General features: G+C 37.7%; 1 protein-coding gene across 9 annotated transcripts in view; it reads left to right on the top strand.

The window, feature by feature from the left end:
* Nucleotides 1–16,950, top strand: part of ZMYND8 (zinc finger MYND-type containing 8) — a 133,801-nt gene that overhangs the window by 61,981 nt on the left and 54,870 nt on the right. For 8 of the 9 annotated variants that reach the window (XM_050917267.1, XM_050917263.1, XM_050917264.1 and 5 more), the window contains 8 exons: nt 1,787–1,935; nt 6,690–6,908; nt 7,766–7,879; nt 10,992–11,084; nt 12,173–12,260; nt 12,946–13,001; nt 14,035–14,112; nt 15,337–15,452. In XM_050917267.1, coding sequence (XP_050773224.1) covers nt 1,787–1,935; nt 6,690–6,908; nt 7,766–7,879; nt 10,992–11,084; nt 12,173–12,260; nt 12,946–13,001; nt 14,035–14,112; nt 15,337–15,452 — 913 coding nt within the window. The remainder of the gene's footprint in view (nt 1–1,786; nt 1,936–6,689; nt 6,909–7,765; nt 7,880–10,991; nt 11,085–12,172; nt 12,261–12,945; nt 13,002–14,034; nt 14,113–15,336; nt 15,453–16,950) is intronic. The other variant, XM_050917265.1, reaches the window with a different exon arrangement.

The raw sequence follows: 16,950 nt of genomic DNA, 5'->3' as shown, positions 1-16,950 counted from the left end.
GAATTCTTCCTTCGACCTTCTCGCATCTACACCAGGGGTTAGGTCAGTGGTTCTCAAACTTTTGTACTGTGACCCCTTTCACATAGCAAACCTCTGAGTGTGCCCCCCTTTATAAATTAAAAACACCTTTTTATATACTTAACACCATTATTAATGCTGGAGGCAAAGCAGGGCTTGGGGTGGAGGCTGACAGCTTGCGACCCCCGCCATATAATAACTTCACGACCGCCTGAGAGTCCTGACCCCCAGTTTGAGAACTCCTGGGTTAGGTCAATCTAACCACAGTAATGCAGACACAACGTTTTTCACAGCTCTGAGCTACGTAGTCAATCAATCTAATTTTTAAGTGTAGACCAGCCTCAGTTTGGCAGGCATTTGTTTGAAGGGGAGAAGTGACTGAAGAGACCTATGGGAAAAGTCCCCCGATCTTTTTTTTAATCTGTTTTGTTTCAAACTTTTACTGCTCTGTTTGTTCATTTAAAAAATTTAAGGAAAATTTAAGCAGGTGTTAAATTAAGCCTATTACGTAATTAGCATTCACCTTTGGTTTGTCAAGACTTATTCAGTGAGAGCTGATTGTCTACTACAGGTATTATTTAATTGTGCCTTCTAAAATATGGCAGTAAATTCTTTGTAATCCAGCCAAACTTTCCATGTTCATTAGAAACCAATTCAATTTGGTAACAAGAAAAAAAATAAAAAACACTCAAATATTGTTTCCTCCTGTATCTTTTGACTCGCTGTCAGTCCTTTATCACAAGAGAAGTTTAAGTAGAGGTTAACCTTTTCTTGACCATAAATAATTCCTCTTAAAGATCTTAATCAAACACAAAAATGGAGGCCAAGAATAAAAACGTTAATAAATTCAAAATTTATAATAGGTCCTTTGAGGATCTCAAACCTATTACCTAATTTTTCAGTGGGGAACAGATAATGCCTAAAATCCTAGTTGGAGGCTTCATTTGTTGGTGGTTGGTTAGTTTGTTTTTTAATGGGAGAAAGAAGGCTGACTTGATGGGTGTTCATTGAAGCAAGACTGGTCAAGATGTTTTTTGGGGCTGAATCTCACTTCCCAATCCCTTCACATTTTTGCTTGTTTTTCACAGGATACAGGGATCAACAGAGATCTTGTCATGTTAAAAATTCATGTTTGAAAAAGTTTTGAGATCTTGAAATGACATGTACCATAAAAGTACAAATATCACCCTTTTGGGGGCATATTTATAATATATTTTAGAGACCAAAGAGACAAGTGAAATTTTCCTAGATCAAAAATGTCAAAGGTTTATTGAAATAAAGGGAAGAAAATCTGGATTGCTCATTTCCCACATATTAATTTGTGGCTCCTATATGCCCCTCCTTAAGCTTTATAGCCTCTAGTTCCCACTGTGTTACTTGACCTATTACCATCAAGAATTACCGATATTGTTGTATCTTTGCTTCTTAAATTTAAGGTATAACTCTAGTAAAGAACTGTCCACTGCTGCGCTTCATCACTGTATCCTGTATGCTTCAGAATTACTCATGAAAACAAGAAAAGTTTATTTTAAATTTAATCCTGAGTGTAAGCTGAGAGCTTTCTAACAGCATGTATGGGCATTGCATAACTATGTCCCAGCTACCAGTTTTGTCAACTACTTGTTGAAAAGAGATTGAGAAATAGTACAGTGAAACAGTAAAGAAATGCAGACTGCAGAGCTATGTAGGTCTTGATTGGATGCATTTTCAGCAAACATTTCAGGAAGTATATTATGACTTTTTAAATGTGTTATTGTATTTGTTATAGATCCTGGCTCTACTGAACGCACAGCACAAAAGAGGAAGTTTCCCAGCCCTCCACACTCTTCCAATGGTCACTCCCCACAAGATGCATCTATGAGCCCTATTAAAAAGAAAAAGAAGCCTGGCTTATTGAACAGTAACAATAAAGAGCAGGTAATGGAACTCATTGTCTTAATGTGATAGTAGCACATGAAATAATTAAGGATGTAATGAGAATGGATCTGGAGCTTTCTCCTTTTTACTCAGTTTCATATTGAACTACAGATCTCCATTAGCTGATTGTGGTGAATGGACAAGATAGCTAAATAGGCCTTTGTCTTCCCTAATATCTGTGAAAACAAGGGGCACTCTGTGAAGCCAAAACATAGGAAATTTAAACTAAATCAAATGAAATGCTACTTTTCTTAGCATATTGCCAACATGTGGACTTCTGAGCAAAAGACATTATTGAAGAATATATTATAAATTTTATATTAATTAATTTAGCTAGATCTTTTAAAAGGACGAACTTTATTAATAACAGTGTTTGTCATTAATATGGAAATAGTATTAGAAAAATCAAAACTCAGGTCTGAGAAGGATTTCCCCTCCCCCTTACCCCTATTACAAACATTAACAAGTATCAATGTGCTTTATAAGCACTTGGTGGGGAATATTTCCCCTGAATCACTGGAAAGTGGCCATTGCCTAAATCAAACCAGATGAATCAAAGGGTCACACTCATTGTGGGTATTTTTATTTTCTATGTCCAGGTGAAATTACAGGTGCACCATATAATACTGTTCAGAGTTTACCTGACCTGCTTGAACAAATTCAGAAGCTGGTTTGAGCACCCTCTGAAAAACTGGGCTGTCAGTTAATCGCAGTTAAATCAAGCGATTAACGGAAAACAAATTAACTAGATTAAAAAAATTAGTCGTGCTTAATCACAGTTTTAATCCCATTGTTAAAAAATAAGAGAATACCAATTTAAATTTATTATAAATATTTTTGGATGTTTTTCTACATTTTCAAATAGATTGATTTCATTTACAACACAGAATACTATTTTCATCACAAATATTTGGACTGTAAAAAAGATAAAAGAAATAGGATTTTTCAGTTCACCTCATACTAGTATTATAGTGCAATCTCTTTATTGAGAAAGTGTAACTTAAAAATATTACTTTATTTTTTACATGACTGCACTCAAAAACAAAACAATGTAAAACTTCAGAGCCTACAAGTCCACTCAATCCTACTTCTTGTTCAGCGAATCGCTAAGACAAAGAAGTTTGTTTACATGTGTGGGAGATAATGTTACCTGCTTCTTATTTAAAGTGTCACCTGAAAGTGAAAACAGGCTTTCTGGTGGCACTGTTGTAGCCAGCGTTGCAAGGTATTTATGTGCCAGATATGCTAAACATTTGTGTGCCCGTCATGCTTCTACCACCATTCCAGGGAACGTGCTTCCATACAGATGACGCTCATTTAAAAAAAAACAAAAAGCGTTAATTAAATTTGTTACTGGGGGGAGAATTATATGTCTCTTGCTCTGTGATTTTATGTGGATTCTGCCATATATTTTGTGTTAGGGCAATCTTGGATGATGACCCAACATATGTTGTTTGATTTAAGAACACTTTCACTGCAGATTTGACAAAACACAAAGAAGATAGCAATATGAGCTTTCTAAAGATAGCTACAGCACTCAACCGGAGGTTTGAGAATCTCAAGTGCCTTCCAACATCTGAGAGGGCTGAGGTGTGGAACATGCTGTTAGAAGGCTTAAAAGAGCAACTCCAATGTGGAAACTACAGAACAGTAACCACCAAAAAAGAATGTAAACCTTTTGTTTGTGGCATCTTACTCACATGATGAAAATGAACATGCACTGACCCACACTGATCTGAATAATTACCGAGCAGAACCCATCATCAGTACTGTACACTTCGTATTCTGTGTTGTAATTGAAATCAATATATTTTAAAATATAGAGAAAACACAAAAATATTTAATAGTGTACTAAAAATAGTATTCTGTTATTGTTTAACATGGCGATTTAAAATTGCGATTAATCAGGGCTATTTTTTTTAATCTTGCGATTGATCATGATTAATTTTTTTAGTCATTTGACAGCCCTAAGTTCCATTTTAAATATTAGATGCTTTATTTTTTAATTTTTACTTGCTCAGGACAAATAATCACTTCACATTTATCTGCAAGCAACTAATGAGAAATATTTTTCTGAAGCAGTTGAGTCCAAAAGCCATCCTGAAATTGATGGGCATTCTTGATTTCTTTCGTGTTTTTGATCAGACAAAACTGGGGGTTTGTAGTGAGTCTATTGGCCTTATTGCTGACCCAGTCTGAAAGTGGACTGTTTACCATGTAAATTGACTGCTTGTCGTATGAACCCTTAAATGTAGTCTGAAGACTAGTGTAGAAATTTGTTTTATACCTTTTTTGCTGCTTTATAATGTACAAAGAAGGCTGAGAGTATGTTGAATGTTAAGTGGTTCTTTTCTGCGTGATGCAAATGTGTGTTAGAATAAAACATATGGAATATTCTGTTTTTCTAGAAGATACATGCTAGGAAAGTTTTATGGCCTGTGTTTCACAGGAGGTCACACTAGATGATCCTAGTGGTCACTTCTGGCCGTGAAATCTATGAATCTGTAGCCAAAGAGTTATGGAGTCAGAGAATATGTATAAAACAGGTTGAAAAATTAGAGTTCTTAACTAGACAATTATCACATAAGCCTTCTAGGCATTTTCCTAACCAGCAATAACTCTTTTTCACACAATGGGGTAAAGCATCATATTGATTTCTCCATATCAATTTGTAAATATTACTGTAGTTTTCTTTAGTTTCTATTTTATTAGTCAGCTTATGTTAACTTAATAAAAATACAGACTACAGGCAATAAGCCTCTTTTAAAACCAAGAGACTAGCTACTTGAGCCTGACTTGACTAGCTGGGAGAGCATGGAGAACTTCTGCTGCAACTCATAGAGAAAACAAGTTTTTCGAGAGGAGGGTTACTATTTTGTTCAATGCTGAATTTTAATATATCAGAACATTTTGCTGTGGTCAGAAACCAAGTGTGAGGATGTCTTTTTTTAGGCAAATGAATCTGTCACTTTCAGTCCTTCGGGCTCTTTTTTTGAGCCCCATGAATGTCACTGGTTAGCTCAGCTGCTCAGCCTGGCTCAAAGGAAGTGAGGTGATGAACATTTAAAAGACGACAGCACCATCATTCAAACACTTAGTTGTCCATGACTTCTAGGAAAGTGAAACTCTTCTATTTAGAAACAGTTATGGCCATTTTCTTATGTCTTCCTCCGGTGTGGATTTCTAAGGAAGTTTTTATGAAAAGAGTATCTTTGCTTAGGAAATTTATCTGCTGCTTATTCCCCAAGTGAAGTCATAAGGTTTTGAAATTATGCTGGGAATTTGCACTGATTTCAGCTGCTCGTGGTCTGTACTCAGAGAAGCCGGATGGGTGAAAACCTCAAGTGTACACTGGAAAAACTGTAATTTGCACCCATGCACCCTTGCTACAGTACTGAGTATGTTTAAGCAGTGCAAATTACAGCTTTCCTTTTTGCACTTGGGGTTTTCACTCTCACAGCTACATCTGTAGTTTTTTATAATTTCAGCAACTGATAGCCAATTCCTCTAATCCCACATGATTTCAGAAGTCTTTACTAGTATATTTATTACATATACATAACCTCTAATGTGTTGTTACTATATGTAGAAGCATACGAGCAGGGAGAGCCACTTCCACCATCTCTATGGTGGAAACACACAGTACCTGTTTAGCAGTGCAGAGCAGTGCTGCATATCACTTAAGGATAGAAAGAGATGAGTACTACCAGATGTAATTGAAATCTTGGGTGAACATAGTATCAGCCAAACTGGAACTTGACTAGGATAGTATTGTTAAAACCCCTACTCTTGCCAAGTACTGTGGGATATTTAGAGGCTAAAAGTGATTTGTCTACATCTCTGGAAAAAAAGCAGCTTAAGCAGGAATGACATGGAGGGAAGACTATTGCTTCCTGCACCACCTACTTTGTCCTCTATTCAGCTATGTAGCTTTAGAAATCTAACAAGATCACAATCTGAGTTGATGAGACTGATGGTCTTTGTGATATTAGTCATGTCCAGAGCAACCAGTTATGATGCCTCAGTTTTATGGTTTGACGTTCAACTCTGTGTAAAATTAGGATAACTTTTTTCAAATTATCCCTAATAATTAATGAAGATGGAAAAGAATAGAAAATTAAATGCCATCAGTAGGATAATTCCTAATGGAATATTCTTTTCAATTTTCCAGGGAGTGTTAGCAGCTCATCGACAAAGGACAAGTGCAATTAGGGAGCCTGGGGTCAGTTTGGCCCTACTAGGCATGCTTTTTGAAATGCGTTGATGATAATTTTACCCTGGCCTATGTCAGCACTGAACTATTTTCATTTATAGTTAAGGGGATTTTTGTGCATACAGTTCTCAGCAACAGTGCCAATTCCTACTATAGGCAAAGCTGTGGAGACTGCAAGTCTTAGGTTGCACTACTCCCTATTGGGTAACCTGTCACCTCTTCAGGGCACATCTCTGTATTGAATCTAGGGCATCTACAAGTCTTGTTACTGGATTATGTCTCCTACACACTGTAACCTTGTTTCCCCTTATCTCGCCAACTTGTATTCAATGTGAGCCAATAGTGTGAATATCAGTAGAAAGTAAACCTATTTACAAATATCTATTGTGCATTTAATGAGATAATGTACCTGCACAAATGCTAAATGAGCTCTGTAAACTGCTGTTTGTTTTTTGTTGTGAATATTGTTATTTATTTATTACTTATTTGAAAATACAGATTTGTTTTGAAACCAAACCTGTCTTTCTTGCCTACATTTCAGTCAGAACTAAGACATGGTCCGTTTTACTATATGAAGCAGCCACTCACCACAGACCCTGTTGATGTTGTACCACAGGATGGACGGAATGATTTCTATTGCTGGGTTTGTCATCGGGAAGGCCAAGTCCTCTGCTGTGAACTCTGTCCTCGGGTTTATCATGCTAAGTGTCTGAAACTGACAGCGGAACCAGAGGGTGATTGGTTTTGCCCAGAATGTGAGGTTAGTTTGATATAAGGACCTGTGTATGTGTCTCTTGTTCTTGAGATTCGAGGAAAATTGTCACAGAACCAGAATTAGTTTTCTTTTACTCTGTTTGGACTTCTGTTATTGTGACTGCACCTTGGAAAAGATAGTAGAAGGGGTAGTACAAAGACCCTTCTGTTGTCTTGGGTATCTAGATAACATTTGTTTTCTAACCCTGAATCTTCAGCTTCCTTTTTTTCCCATCTGGAGAGAAGCTACATTGCAAAGAATGATCACTTTGTCAAGTACTTCTAATTCTGCAATGTTTGGCTAATTTAACTTGTGCTCCCTCTGTTAATGAGCAGATCAGCTCTATGAGAATGCATAAAAAACTGCTCTGTAGGGCCTACAGAACAGTGGCCCTTATTCTTGAGAGGAATAAGTAAACATTTATGCATACATTTTCAGTTATTCTTGGGAAGAGAACTGCACATTGTCTCATTATTTCAGTATTAGTAAATCCCACATACCGATTTGAGTATTTATTGGGTTAGCCTAGATAATTTTCTCAATTATTCATATCAGAATTCTATAATCAAATTTGGGAATTGAAGTACTCCTTATTCACTTTAATAATAATGTAGTAGAAAATGGATATAATTTTCTTGTCTTTTTCTAAAGTTTTCTAATATATTCATATTATACACTGAGTAAAAGAAATTTCTGAGGAATGTTATATTTGTTTTGTTAACACTATCAGCACTGTTGTATTATCATGGGATAGCTATTACCACCTACTTGAATAATGAAGGGACATTTTAATGTAAAATAGTCATGAAAAACAGTCATCAATAAATGTTTTCTGATTAAATATTTGTAATCTTAATTTGTAGAAAATTACTGTAGCAGAATGCATAGAAACGCAGAGTAAAGCTATGACAATGCTCACCATTGAACAGCTATCATACTTGCTCAAGTTTGCACTACAGAAAATGAAACAGCCAGGGGTAAGGAAAGTATTTTTTACATTAGACTCGCATGTATAATTTAATGCTGTATAGTTTGTTTCCTTTTGTTGATCTTGGTCATGGCATAGTTTATTGTACATTTGATCTTGAGCTAGTTAGTTGCCCACATATATCTGTAGTTGTTGATGGTAAACAGCAATGTAATTTATTATGGTGATGCGTAATCTGTTGGTATGCATGTAAAATGAAAGCTTTCCTTGTATCAGTGTAGACCGCATCAGTGTTAGCACAGCTTTGGATGATAATGTTGTTCTTCTGCTTAATTATTTTATTTGTAGTCTTCGATATTCACAGTAGAGTCTGAGTGATCAAAAACCTCACACTATGTGTAAGGGGTGGGCTCCGTTTTATAGATCATTTTACAGATGGAGAAACTGAGGCTCAGAGTGCTTAGGTGACTGTTCCCAGATCACTCAGGAAGCCTGTGATAGAATTGGGTACAGAACCTAGATCTCATGAGTCCCAGTCAAGTTCAGCAGTCCTAAAGTTTTACTGTTGCTGTATGAGATTCAGAGATTAATTGAGGAATAAATTGAAGGAAGAATTAAGCTAGAAGTTTAACAGTATTTAGAGTAGATATAGTGAAACTACAAAATAGAATTCAGCATTTCCCCACTAAACAGAAGTGAATGAGAAATTTTCCTTGGTGTGTTGAGGGCCTAAGCCATGAATTACTACACAGTCAAAGCTTGACGCTTCTTTTTTTTAGCTGCAAAATTGTGTGCTTGAATGTTTCTCCAGGGCTAGAGGGAATGAATCCTTTCTAGCTATTCGCTAGCTGCGTTGCTGCTGGCTGGCTACAACTGTAGCCATAGATGTGGCCTAACCACAAAGTTGCATTGATTTAATTAAAAGGGTGGTGGTACGTTGGTTTATACCTGCTTTGTATTGCTTTAATTTGCAACTTTCCTTCATATGTGCAAGATAAATTTAGGATCTAGAGTAGTCTTCCCAGTGGGCACGTTTCTACACAATCTTGCACATTTAATTAAACCAATGTGGATCCCTTTGTGGACAGACGTATATTAGCTTAAAACTGTTGTATCAGTTTAGCTTGCTCCTGTAAATTTACAGAGGAAGCTGAGATTGTGTGGTGGTATGGAGCAGAAGGTGACTTCATGTCATGCTTAATTTTTGCCTGATCCTGGGTCTGGCCAGGGGATGATTCAGAAACTGACAGAAGTCAGAGCAGCTTTAGAATTTTGCTTGGCTGCCTTTGGCTCCAAGGAGCTACTCTAACAGCCAGATTACCAAATTGCAAGTGTGGTCCCCCTATGCTCCCATTTTCCCAGCAATTTCTTCTGTTCTGTGCCAGCAGTACACTACCTGCTGATGGAATCCTGAGAAGGCTGGTTAAGATGGCTCTGATATGCAGGAGTCTGTCTCAGCATCTGTCTTAGTTTTGTCCCTCCATTGCTGTAGGTCTGGAACTTTTAGGAGGATTCAGTTGTCACCTTCATCCAACTCTCCTTCTGCAATCCTGTGTGGACTTCAAGGACTAGTGATAAAGATGTCAATCTGGCTAGGATCTTCTAGATGATTTGTGAAGGATTGTTTCAAATCCTTTGTTAATAAACTGCCTTCCATTCCTGTTCCAACACAGACGATACTATAGAGACGGAAAGTCAGAAAATGACTCTGGGTCCACAGTATTACAGTAAGAAGTAACGTTATGAAAACAAGAGTTTGAGTCATTGGCTCTTACCAATTCTGATCACTTGTATATAAATACTTAAACAAAACAATAACAGCAGTTTCTAGGAAGACCGGCATCTTGAGTATTGTTGAGTTTTGTCCTTTGAAAATCTTCTAACTCTGGTGTTGTAAATCTTGTGCTATTATAATGAGCTATTAGAAATTCTAACTGCTTCTTTTCAGAAGCAAAGTTACATTGTTTGTTTACAAAAGTGTACGTCAAGAATTATTATCTATGCATTGTGAACGTGCAGCTAGAAAGATGTTGCTTAATGAATGTATTTGGGGTATTTCCTCCTTCAGGCTTGTGACTAACACCTGTCAATCAAGATATCATAGTATTTTTAAATTGAAGCTGATTATCTCTGGAGTATTATAGTCCATATATTCTAGAAAAATGTGGTACTATATGCCTTCTATTTGTTAGGATTTTTATTATTTATATCATGAAATATAAAATAGACTGTACAACAAAATTTTCTTCCTTTCTTTCACACACACACATTGTCTCTCTCTCCCCCCCCCCACTCAGGATTATCCAATCTAGAGATTTTTGCCCTTATTAAGCGGAATTAACTGTTAAATAAAATGTTATTTTGTACCTGACAAAATTCTCCTATTGGTTCCCTGTTCCTGTAATTCATTCACAGGAAACCAGTGAGTTCATGAAATAATTCAAGGTAATGCAAATCTGTCTGAATTTCTCCCTCTTCCCTACAAACTAGGATAAAATTTGGCAGATGGAGAAATACAGAGCCACCAAGTTTCTGAGGGATTTTGTGGGACTGGGATTGAAGTAGGGTAGCTGTAAACAGCATCTAATAAGGGAGAATTAAAACAGTTCTGCTTTGCTAAGCCACCTTTGATAAAGGTATTTTGAGGAGAAATGAGGCACTGTTGAGTGTGAATGTCAGAAAGAACAGAAATCCTTCAGGTATCTCAATTGAGCAGAATTACTGTCATAGTTGTGCAACAATCCTTATATTGGGTTAAATTTGTTTCTCCCCCATTAAGTGGTTTGTACTATACATAACATCAGTCTATCCAAAAATAAAAACCCGGTGGAAAAATATGTCTGATACTTCCTAATTGTTTTTAGGAAAGCATAAGTTGGAGACCGTATGCTCCTAAAGCTGTTTCTAAAAAAATTATTTAAATCCAGGCCTGTGGCTACCAGAGGCTGAACATACCACATGAATGGAACCTTTTCAGTCCATTCTGTTCTGTTGTAGCCTTTTTCTTCTTCATTAATTGTATTATCAGTAGTTTCAGAGAAGGACTTTTGCTCAGACCTCCCAGTTGTAAGTAGGTATAGGACAGGAATTGCAAATATTGGGCTGTTGAAGCTGTTTGGTATTGGTAATGTGTGGTTTGCTTGTTTTTTCCTTTTTAACAGACAGAGCCATTTCAAAAACCAGTTTCACTGGATCAGCACCCAGATTATGCAGAATATATCTTTCATCCAATGGACCTTTGTACATTAGAAAAGGTTGGTTTGCAGCTAGGGGAAAAAGCTTTATTTTAAAGTTCAATTACTTTAGTTGGGATTGTTTGGGTTTTTTATACTGTTTGTAAGTATTTTGGTACTAATTTGTGGTGTTAACACCTGTTTCCAAAATCAGTGTAGTACCATTTTACTATTTAATCCTCCTGTTCTTACTGAGTCCTGGACTCAATTTTATGGGTAAATCTGCAAATAGTCTTTACTGTACCTGAGCTCAGATCGTTCCCAGGGGAGAAAGAAGGCTGCCAAGGAATCAGTCATGACCTCCTGATTCTCAGTCAGTTGGCCCCATCATAAGTTAACCTTTCAGAAGTTCAGCTTTAATTTATGCCACAAAGATGAGATTCCTCAAGGTTTTTACACCAGTGTAGAATTGAACATGGCAGAGTCTGCTCCACCATGCCCTTTCTTTGCCATGACACACTCCCTCTTTTCCTGCTGGTAGTGGGATGACGTGAGGTAGTGGTTTTCTGACTCAGAGCGTGGTAGATCTACCTCCATCGATTTTCTGTTGGCAGACATTTCCCCCTATACATGGTGAATTCTCCAGCACAATCTCTGTCTGCTTTAATTTCACTTTGTACCATGGGTAGACCAGGGAATCCAAACCACTGTATTGTATTCGGTATGCTATAACATGGCCCCTATCTTTTAAAACTCTCTTGACCCATTAACCCAGTAATTGCAGGTAATGTAAAGTGAAAATGGGGGAGTAAAGGAGACTGGAGACTGCATTTTCTGCATACAGATGTATACCATATACACATCATAAAAGGGAATTACCCATTTTTTTTAAAATTTGAAAGAATTGTTGAATGCCTCTTACACATTTTTTTTAATTATGTGAAGTACATTTTGACAGTGAATGTACTTTTGGAGTAGTGGAAAAAGTACATGGGGCATGTTCTGATTCTGAAAACAGTTTTTGCATATATAACAACCACGTGATTAATTGTGTGCACCAACATTTATTAATTGGGTGGTTGATAGGCAAAATAGTTTAAAAAGGGATGTCCTTTACATTGGGAAATGATCTCTGCTTCTTCATATATTTCTAATGTTCTTCTTTGCAGAATGTTAAAAAGAAAATGTATGGTTGCACTGAAGCATTTTTGGCTGATGCCAAATGGATTTTGCACAATTGCATTATTTACAATGGGGGTAAGTGTGTGCTTGCTTCCAGGAAATTAAAATTGTGAAAAGAACTGTAATAGTAGAGCAGTTTCTAGATTCATAGTTGGTGAATGCTGAAAATATCTACCTGTTAACTACTCTAGTGCCTAAAGAAATAGAGTATGTTTGGAGAACTGTCACAGGAGCAAATACTGTCTGTGCTCATTATCTCACCAACAGTCCCAACTTAAAATGTGTGGTCTTCAGTGGCATGCATAATGGGGGAGTGCTTTGTAAAAGCTTTATTTGAGGAAACTTTATATTTCATGTATCAGTTAAAAGAAGCGCCTCAACAATAAAGTTGCACTGCTATTTAACAACCTCCATGCAAATGCAGGAACAGATGAGAAAGAATTCTAGACTGAAACTTGACTCTGAGTGGTACCCCTCAGAATCATCCCAATGCAAACTGACTGGGAAGGGGTGTTAAGAGAAAAGCTTTCACATAGCTGTTGCCATGTTATGCATGGGATTAAAGAGGAAATGATAGTTTATTGCTTTCACAAGCACTACATTTATACAGACTTTAAAATGCTTTTTTAGATGTTTTTCCTTTCAAATGGATCTCATTTACTTGAATATTGAACTTTTTTTAGTAGGAAAATGTAAATTTTAATCTAATTTTAGGACAACAATTATTTTAGTTGATCCTCTTTCCTTATCATTCCCTTAGGAAATCACAAATTGACACAAACAGCAAAAGTCATAATCAAAATCTGTGAACATGAGGTACGTGTTCCTCAGTTAATTTAACTTTTCTGGCTGTATCAGTTAAAATGTAAAGGACATTTTTATAGATTCACGTGTGAAGTATAAAATGTTTTATTTTATCATAGTTTCAGTCTTTAAGTATGATAGTCTTAAACTTGCTGGATTAAATTTTCTAGTCTTAAATTTGCTAGTCAGATGTGACAATGGTCATTTGCACTTGCATTAATGCAGTGGCAGTTCTGAAAGTCTGGGCCTGAGCATTTGGCACTAGAAAGTTAAAACTGACTTTTGTAAATGTAATTTATGTGACTCATAGCAGTTGCAAATTGTCTAATGATCTGATACTTTGTATCTAAACACACCGATTTCTACACCTTGGGTCATCCCATCAGTGCCCCCAATTCTTATAAAGAAGTTCTGAAAATTTGGTGATTCTGAATAATACAAATTAAAAGTGTGGTGGCTGATCTTCTTGTAGTTCTCCATTTGTTTATTAAAAAAACGTTTTACATGAGGAAGAAAATATTTTATATGTGATTGTGAATGAAGTGCCTTCTCTCCTTCTCAAACTAAGATTTTATTTTTGTCACTGAGACACATGACAGTGATAAAATATAATCTGAATTGTGGTCTACGATGTGACAGTTTATTTTATCAGCTATAGGATACACCTGTGATGAGTAGAGAAGTATTACATTTTACTTTAACAATGGTAAATTTTTAATTGTTTTAGTTTAAAAAGAAGTATATACAGCTTAATCATGTTGATTAATCTGTCCTGAATAATACCTCATCAGAATCCTTCAGTGTATCTTTCACATGTAAAATGTTCTGTATTATGTTCCTGGCAACCAAATATGGGGAAGAGCAAATGCTTCTCAAAACCATGTTATAATGACTTGGCAAATAGTATAATTATCTAAAAGGGATCTGTGGCTGCACATTTTCCTCCTGGTGATAGCAGGATCCTCAACAGAATAGAAGAATAATGTTTTAATCACAGCTTAGATTGTTTTGAACTCTGTAGTAGCTGCTCACTTTCTTGTTGCAGATGAATGAAATCGAAGTGTGTCCAGAATGTTATTTAGCTGCTTGCCAAAAACGAGAGAACTGGTTTTGTGAGCCTTGTGTAAGTCAAAGATTGTGTAGTTTAACACTTTTCTTAGGCAAAAAAGTTACCATTAAGTGTGTATGAATATATTGTTTCTTGTGCCCCTTGTTTTAAATCAGTGAGTGGTTATGGATCTGGACCAAGGGAAAAAGTTTGAAAAGCTGCTTATTGTGGCTGCAATGGATATGAAAAGTCAAAAGTTGAGTTACTTGGTGTGCTCTTTTGCACATCCATGCTCTTCATTGTGGGTCCAAATGGATTTCTCGGTTCTGGGGAACAAACACAGAAGTTAGGGATTTTGCTAAACATATCTTAATGTTATCAGAGATGTTTGACTGACGTGCTGTGCACTGTTACAAAGGATATGTACAGTTTGATGATTACGGATGGTGTTGACATGTAGTACTGGATGATGGAAATGTTTTAAAATTGACTTGTCTCCTGCCTATTCCCAGGGCCCCCAAATAATATATCCTTATTCTTGAGTCATCTGTGCTTACATTTGACACTTGAAAGCAGGGTAGGATTTTTAATATGTGAATATGCATTTCTGGGCTTGAAAATGTAGCTTGCACATCTTCTGATGATATTTTAAATATCATACCAGGTATGCATAACCTATAACAGACATATATTAAGATGCAGCTTCTCAAGCAGAAATGTATGGTCCAAGAGCCTGACCCTTCAAACTTTCTGCATGCAGAATTCCCCTGGCTTCAGGGGAAATGAGAGCTTTGAAGACCAAGCTCATACTTAGAGTGCAACAAACATTTAGGACAGGGAAAGGAAAAAAGAAAGCTATCAGAATATCCAGTTTGAATATGTAGATGTGCTGGTGCTTTTGCAAAGAATTGCTGCTTACATTATTTTGATGGGTTTGCTATGGTTTTTCATAAGTACATATTGTATTTGGTTGACATTTTAGATTTTTAAAAATTATAATTATCATTATTATAAAGGCTTATTTCTAATGGTTGGGATATGCATAAACCTAAAAGCTGCACAATAATGTACAGTTTGCAGAATAGTAATTGATTAATTCATGGAAATAATCATTGGGTAATAAGCTCTTCCAGACAGGGATTGTATCTTCCTTCTTATTTGGAAAGTGCCTTAAGCATTGTGGGCCTTGTTGCAATCTAAATAATGAATAAAATGGAAAACCACTCTGTGTGTCAGAAATTGGAAAATAATATATTGCTTATAATATTTTCTCACTGTGTGCTGTGCATCTTCCTCTAGAGCAATCCCCACCCTTTGGTCTGGGCTAAACTCAAAGGCTTTCCATTCTGGCCTGCTAAAGCACTGAGGGATAAAGATGGGCAAGTCGATGCCCGTTTCTTTGGCCAACATGACAGGTGGGAATTCAATCAGAATATATGTGAATTGGCTGTGCTTTCTAAATTTTGATAATTCTGTACTGTCAAAAGTTGTTTACGCTATCCTGTCTTGAATATTTGATGGTAATAGCCAGAACAGTACTATCTAATGTATTTATCTGATCTAATCTATCTAAATGTTTTAAAATTTACATTTTGCCACATATTAAAATGAGGAGATATCTTTCATATCCATGTCCTTAATAAATTATTAAGGTGATGGTCTTGTATGGCTGAAAAGCCATGGATGTTAGAGATGGAAAAGGCCTTTCTTCTTTGAGTGCTTGCTCATATCCATTCCAGTTAGGTGTGCATGCGCCGTGTGCACATTCGTTGGAAAATTTTTACCCTAGCAACACTTGGTGGGCCGGCAGGGTGTCCCCTGGAGTGGCACCACTATGGTGCCGGATATGTACCCCTGCTGATCCATCCCACCCTCAGTTCCTTCTTACCGCCCATGTCGGTCATTGGAACAGTGGAGCGTGGCTTAGCTGATCTCCACCTCCCTAGCTATTCGCTCATTCTAATTGTTATTCTGTATATAGTTTACTATTCTGTAGTTCTAGTTAGTTTTATTAGTTCTTTGTAGTAGTTATTGTATATAGTTAAGAGGAATCAGGGATTAGCCCCCTCCCCTCACCCAGTACCGAGGCCCATGCCCAGTTCACCGGGCTTCAAACCGTGCTCGGCCTGTCATAGGCCGATGCCCACAGGAGACCCTCACAACTCCTGTCTCAAGTGCTTGGGTAGATCCCACCTCGCAGACAAGTGCCGCATCTGCAAGGCTTTCAAGCCGTGAATAAAAAAGGAGCAGGACATTCGTCTCAAGCAGCTCCTGATGGAGGCAGCTCTAACTCCTCCACCTTCGGCACCGACTGCTGCACCGGAGACAAGTGCCTCCTCCGCACCAGAGCGCATGGACACCGTGAAGGCTCCTCGACACCAGCCATCACCGGCCCAGGCTCCTGCCCGGCACCGCTCTCTCTCCCCGAGGATCAAGAAACATAAGACTCCTGCAGCTCCCGTGCCTATGCCACAGTCAGAGTGCCTAACCAAGTCGGACCGCCTGGCACCATCAACTACCGCAGCACCGATGTCTTCTGCACCATTGATTCTGGTCTCGCAAGAACCGTCGAGTCTGGTGCCTACCAGCTCCTCGGCACACGCCGTGGTTGAGCTTATCGTGCCCTCCACGCCAGAGACATTCTCTATGGCAAGGGATTTGATTGCTTTGACGGCGCCTGAGCTGCCTCAACCCCCGGCACCGCCGGTGCGGGTTGTCCAATCATTAGGCAAACCTGCCCTGCTGAGACCATCCTCGCCCGGCACCACCGTACGCCGGTCACGATCCAGGTCCTGCAGACACTCTCGGTCCCGTCTTCGATCCCGGTCCCGACGCCACTCGCAGTCCCATTACTGCTTTCCATCTAGGTACCGGTCGTACTCGCGGCACCGCTCGAGATCCCGTTTGCCAAAC

This window comes from Gopherus flavomarginatus, chromosome 11, assembly GCF_025201925.1.
Source record: "Gopherus flavomarginatus isolate rGopFla2 chromosome 11, rGopFla2.mat.asm, whole genome shotgun sequence".
Classification (NCBI taxonomy): Eukaryota; Metazoa; Chordata; order Testudines; family Testudinidae; genus Gopherus; species Gopherus flavomarginatus.
Note: the sequence above shows the minus strand (reverse complement) of the source record. Positions and strands in the feature narration are given on the sequence as shown.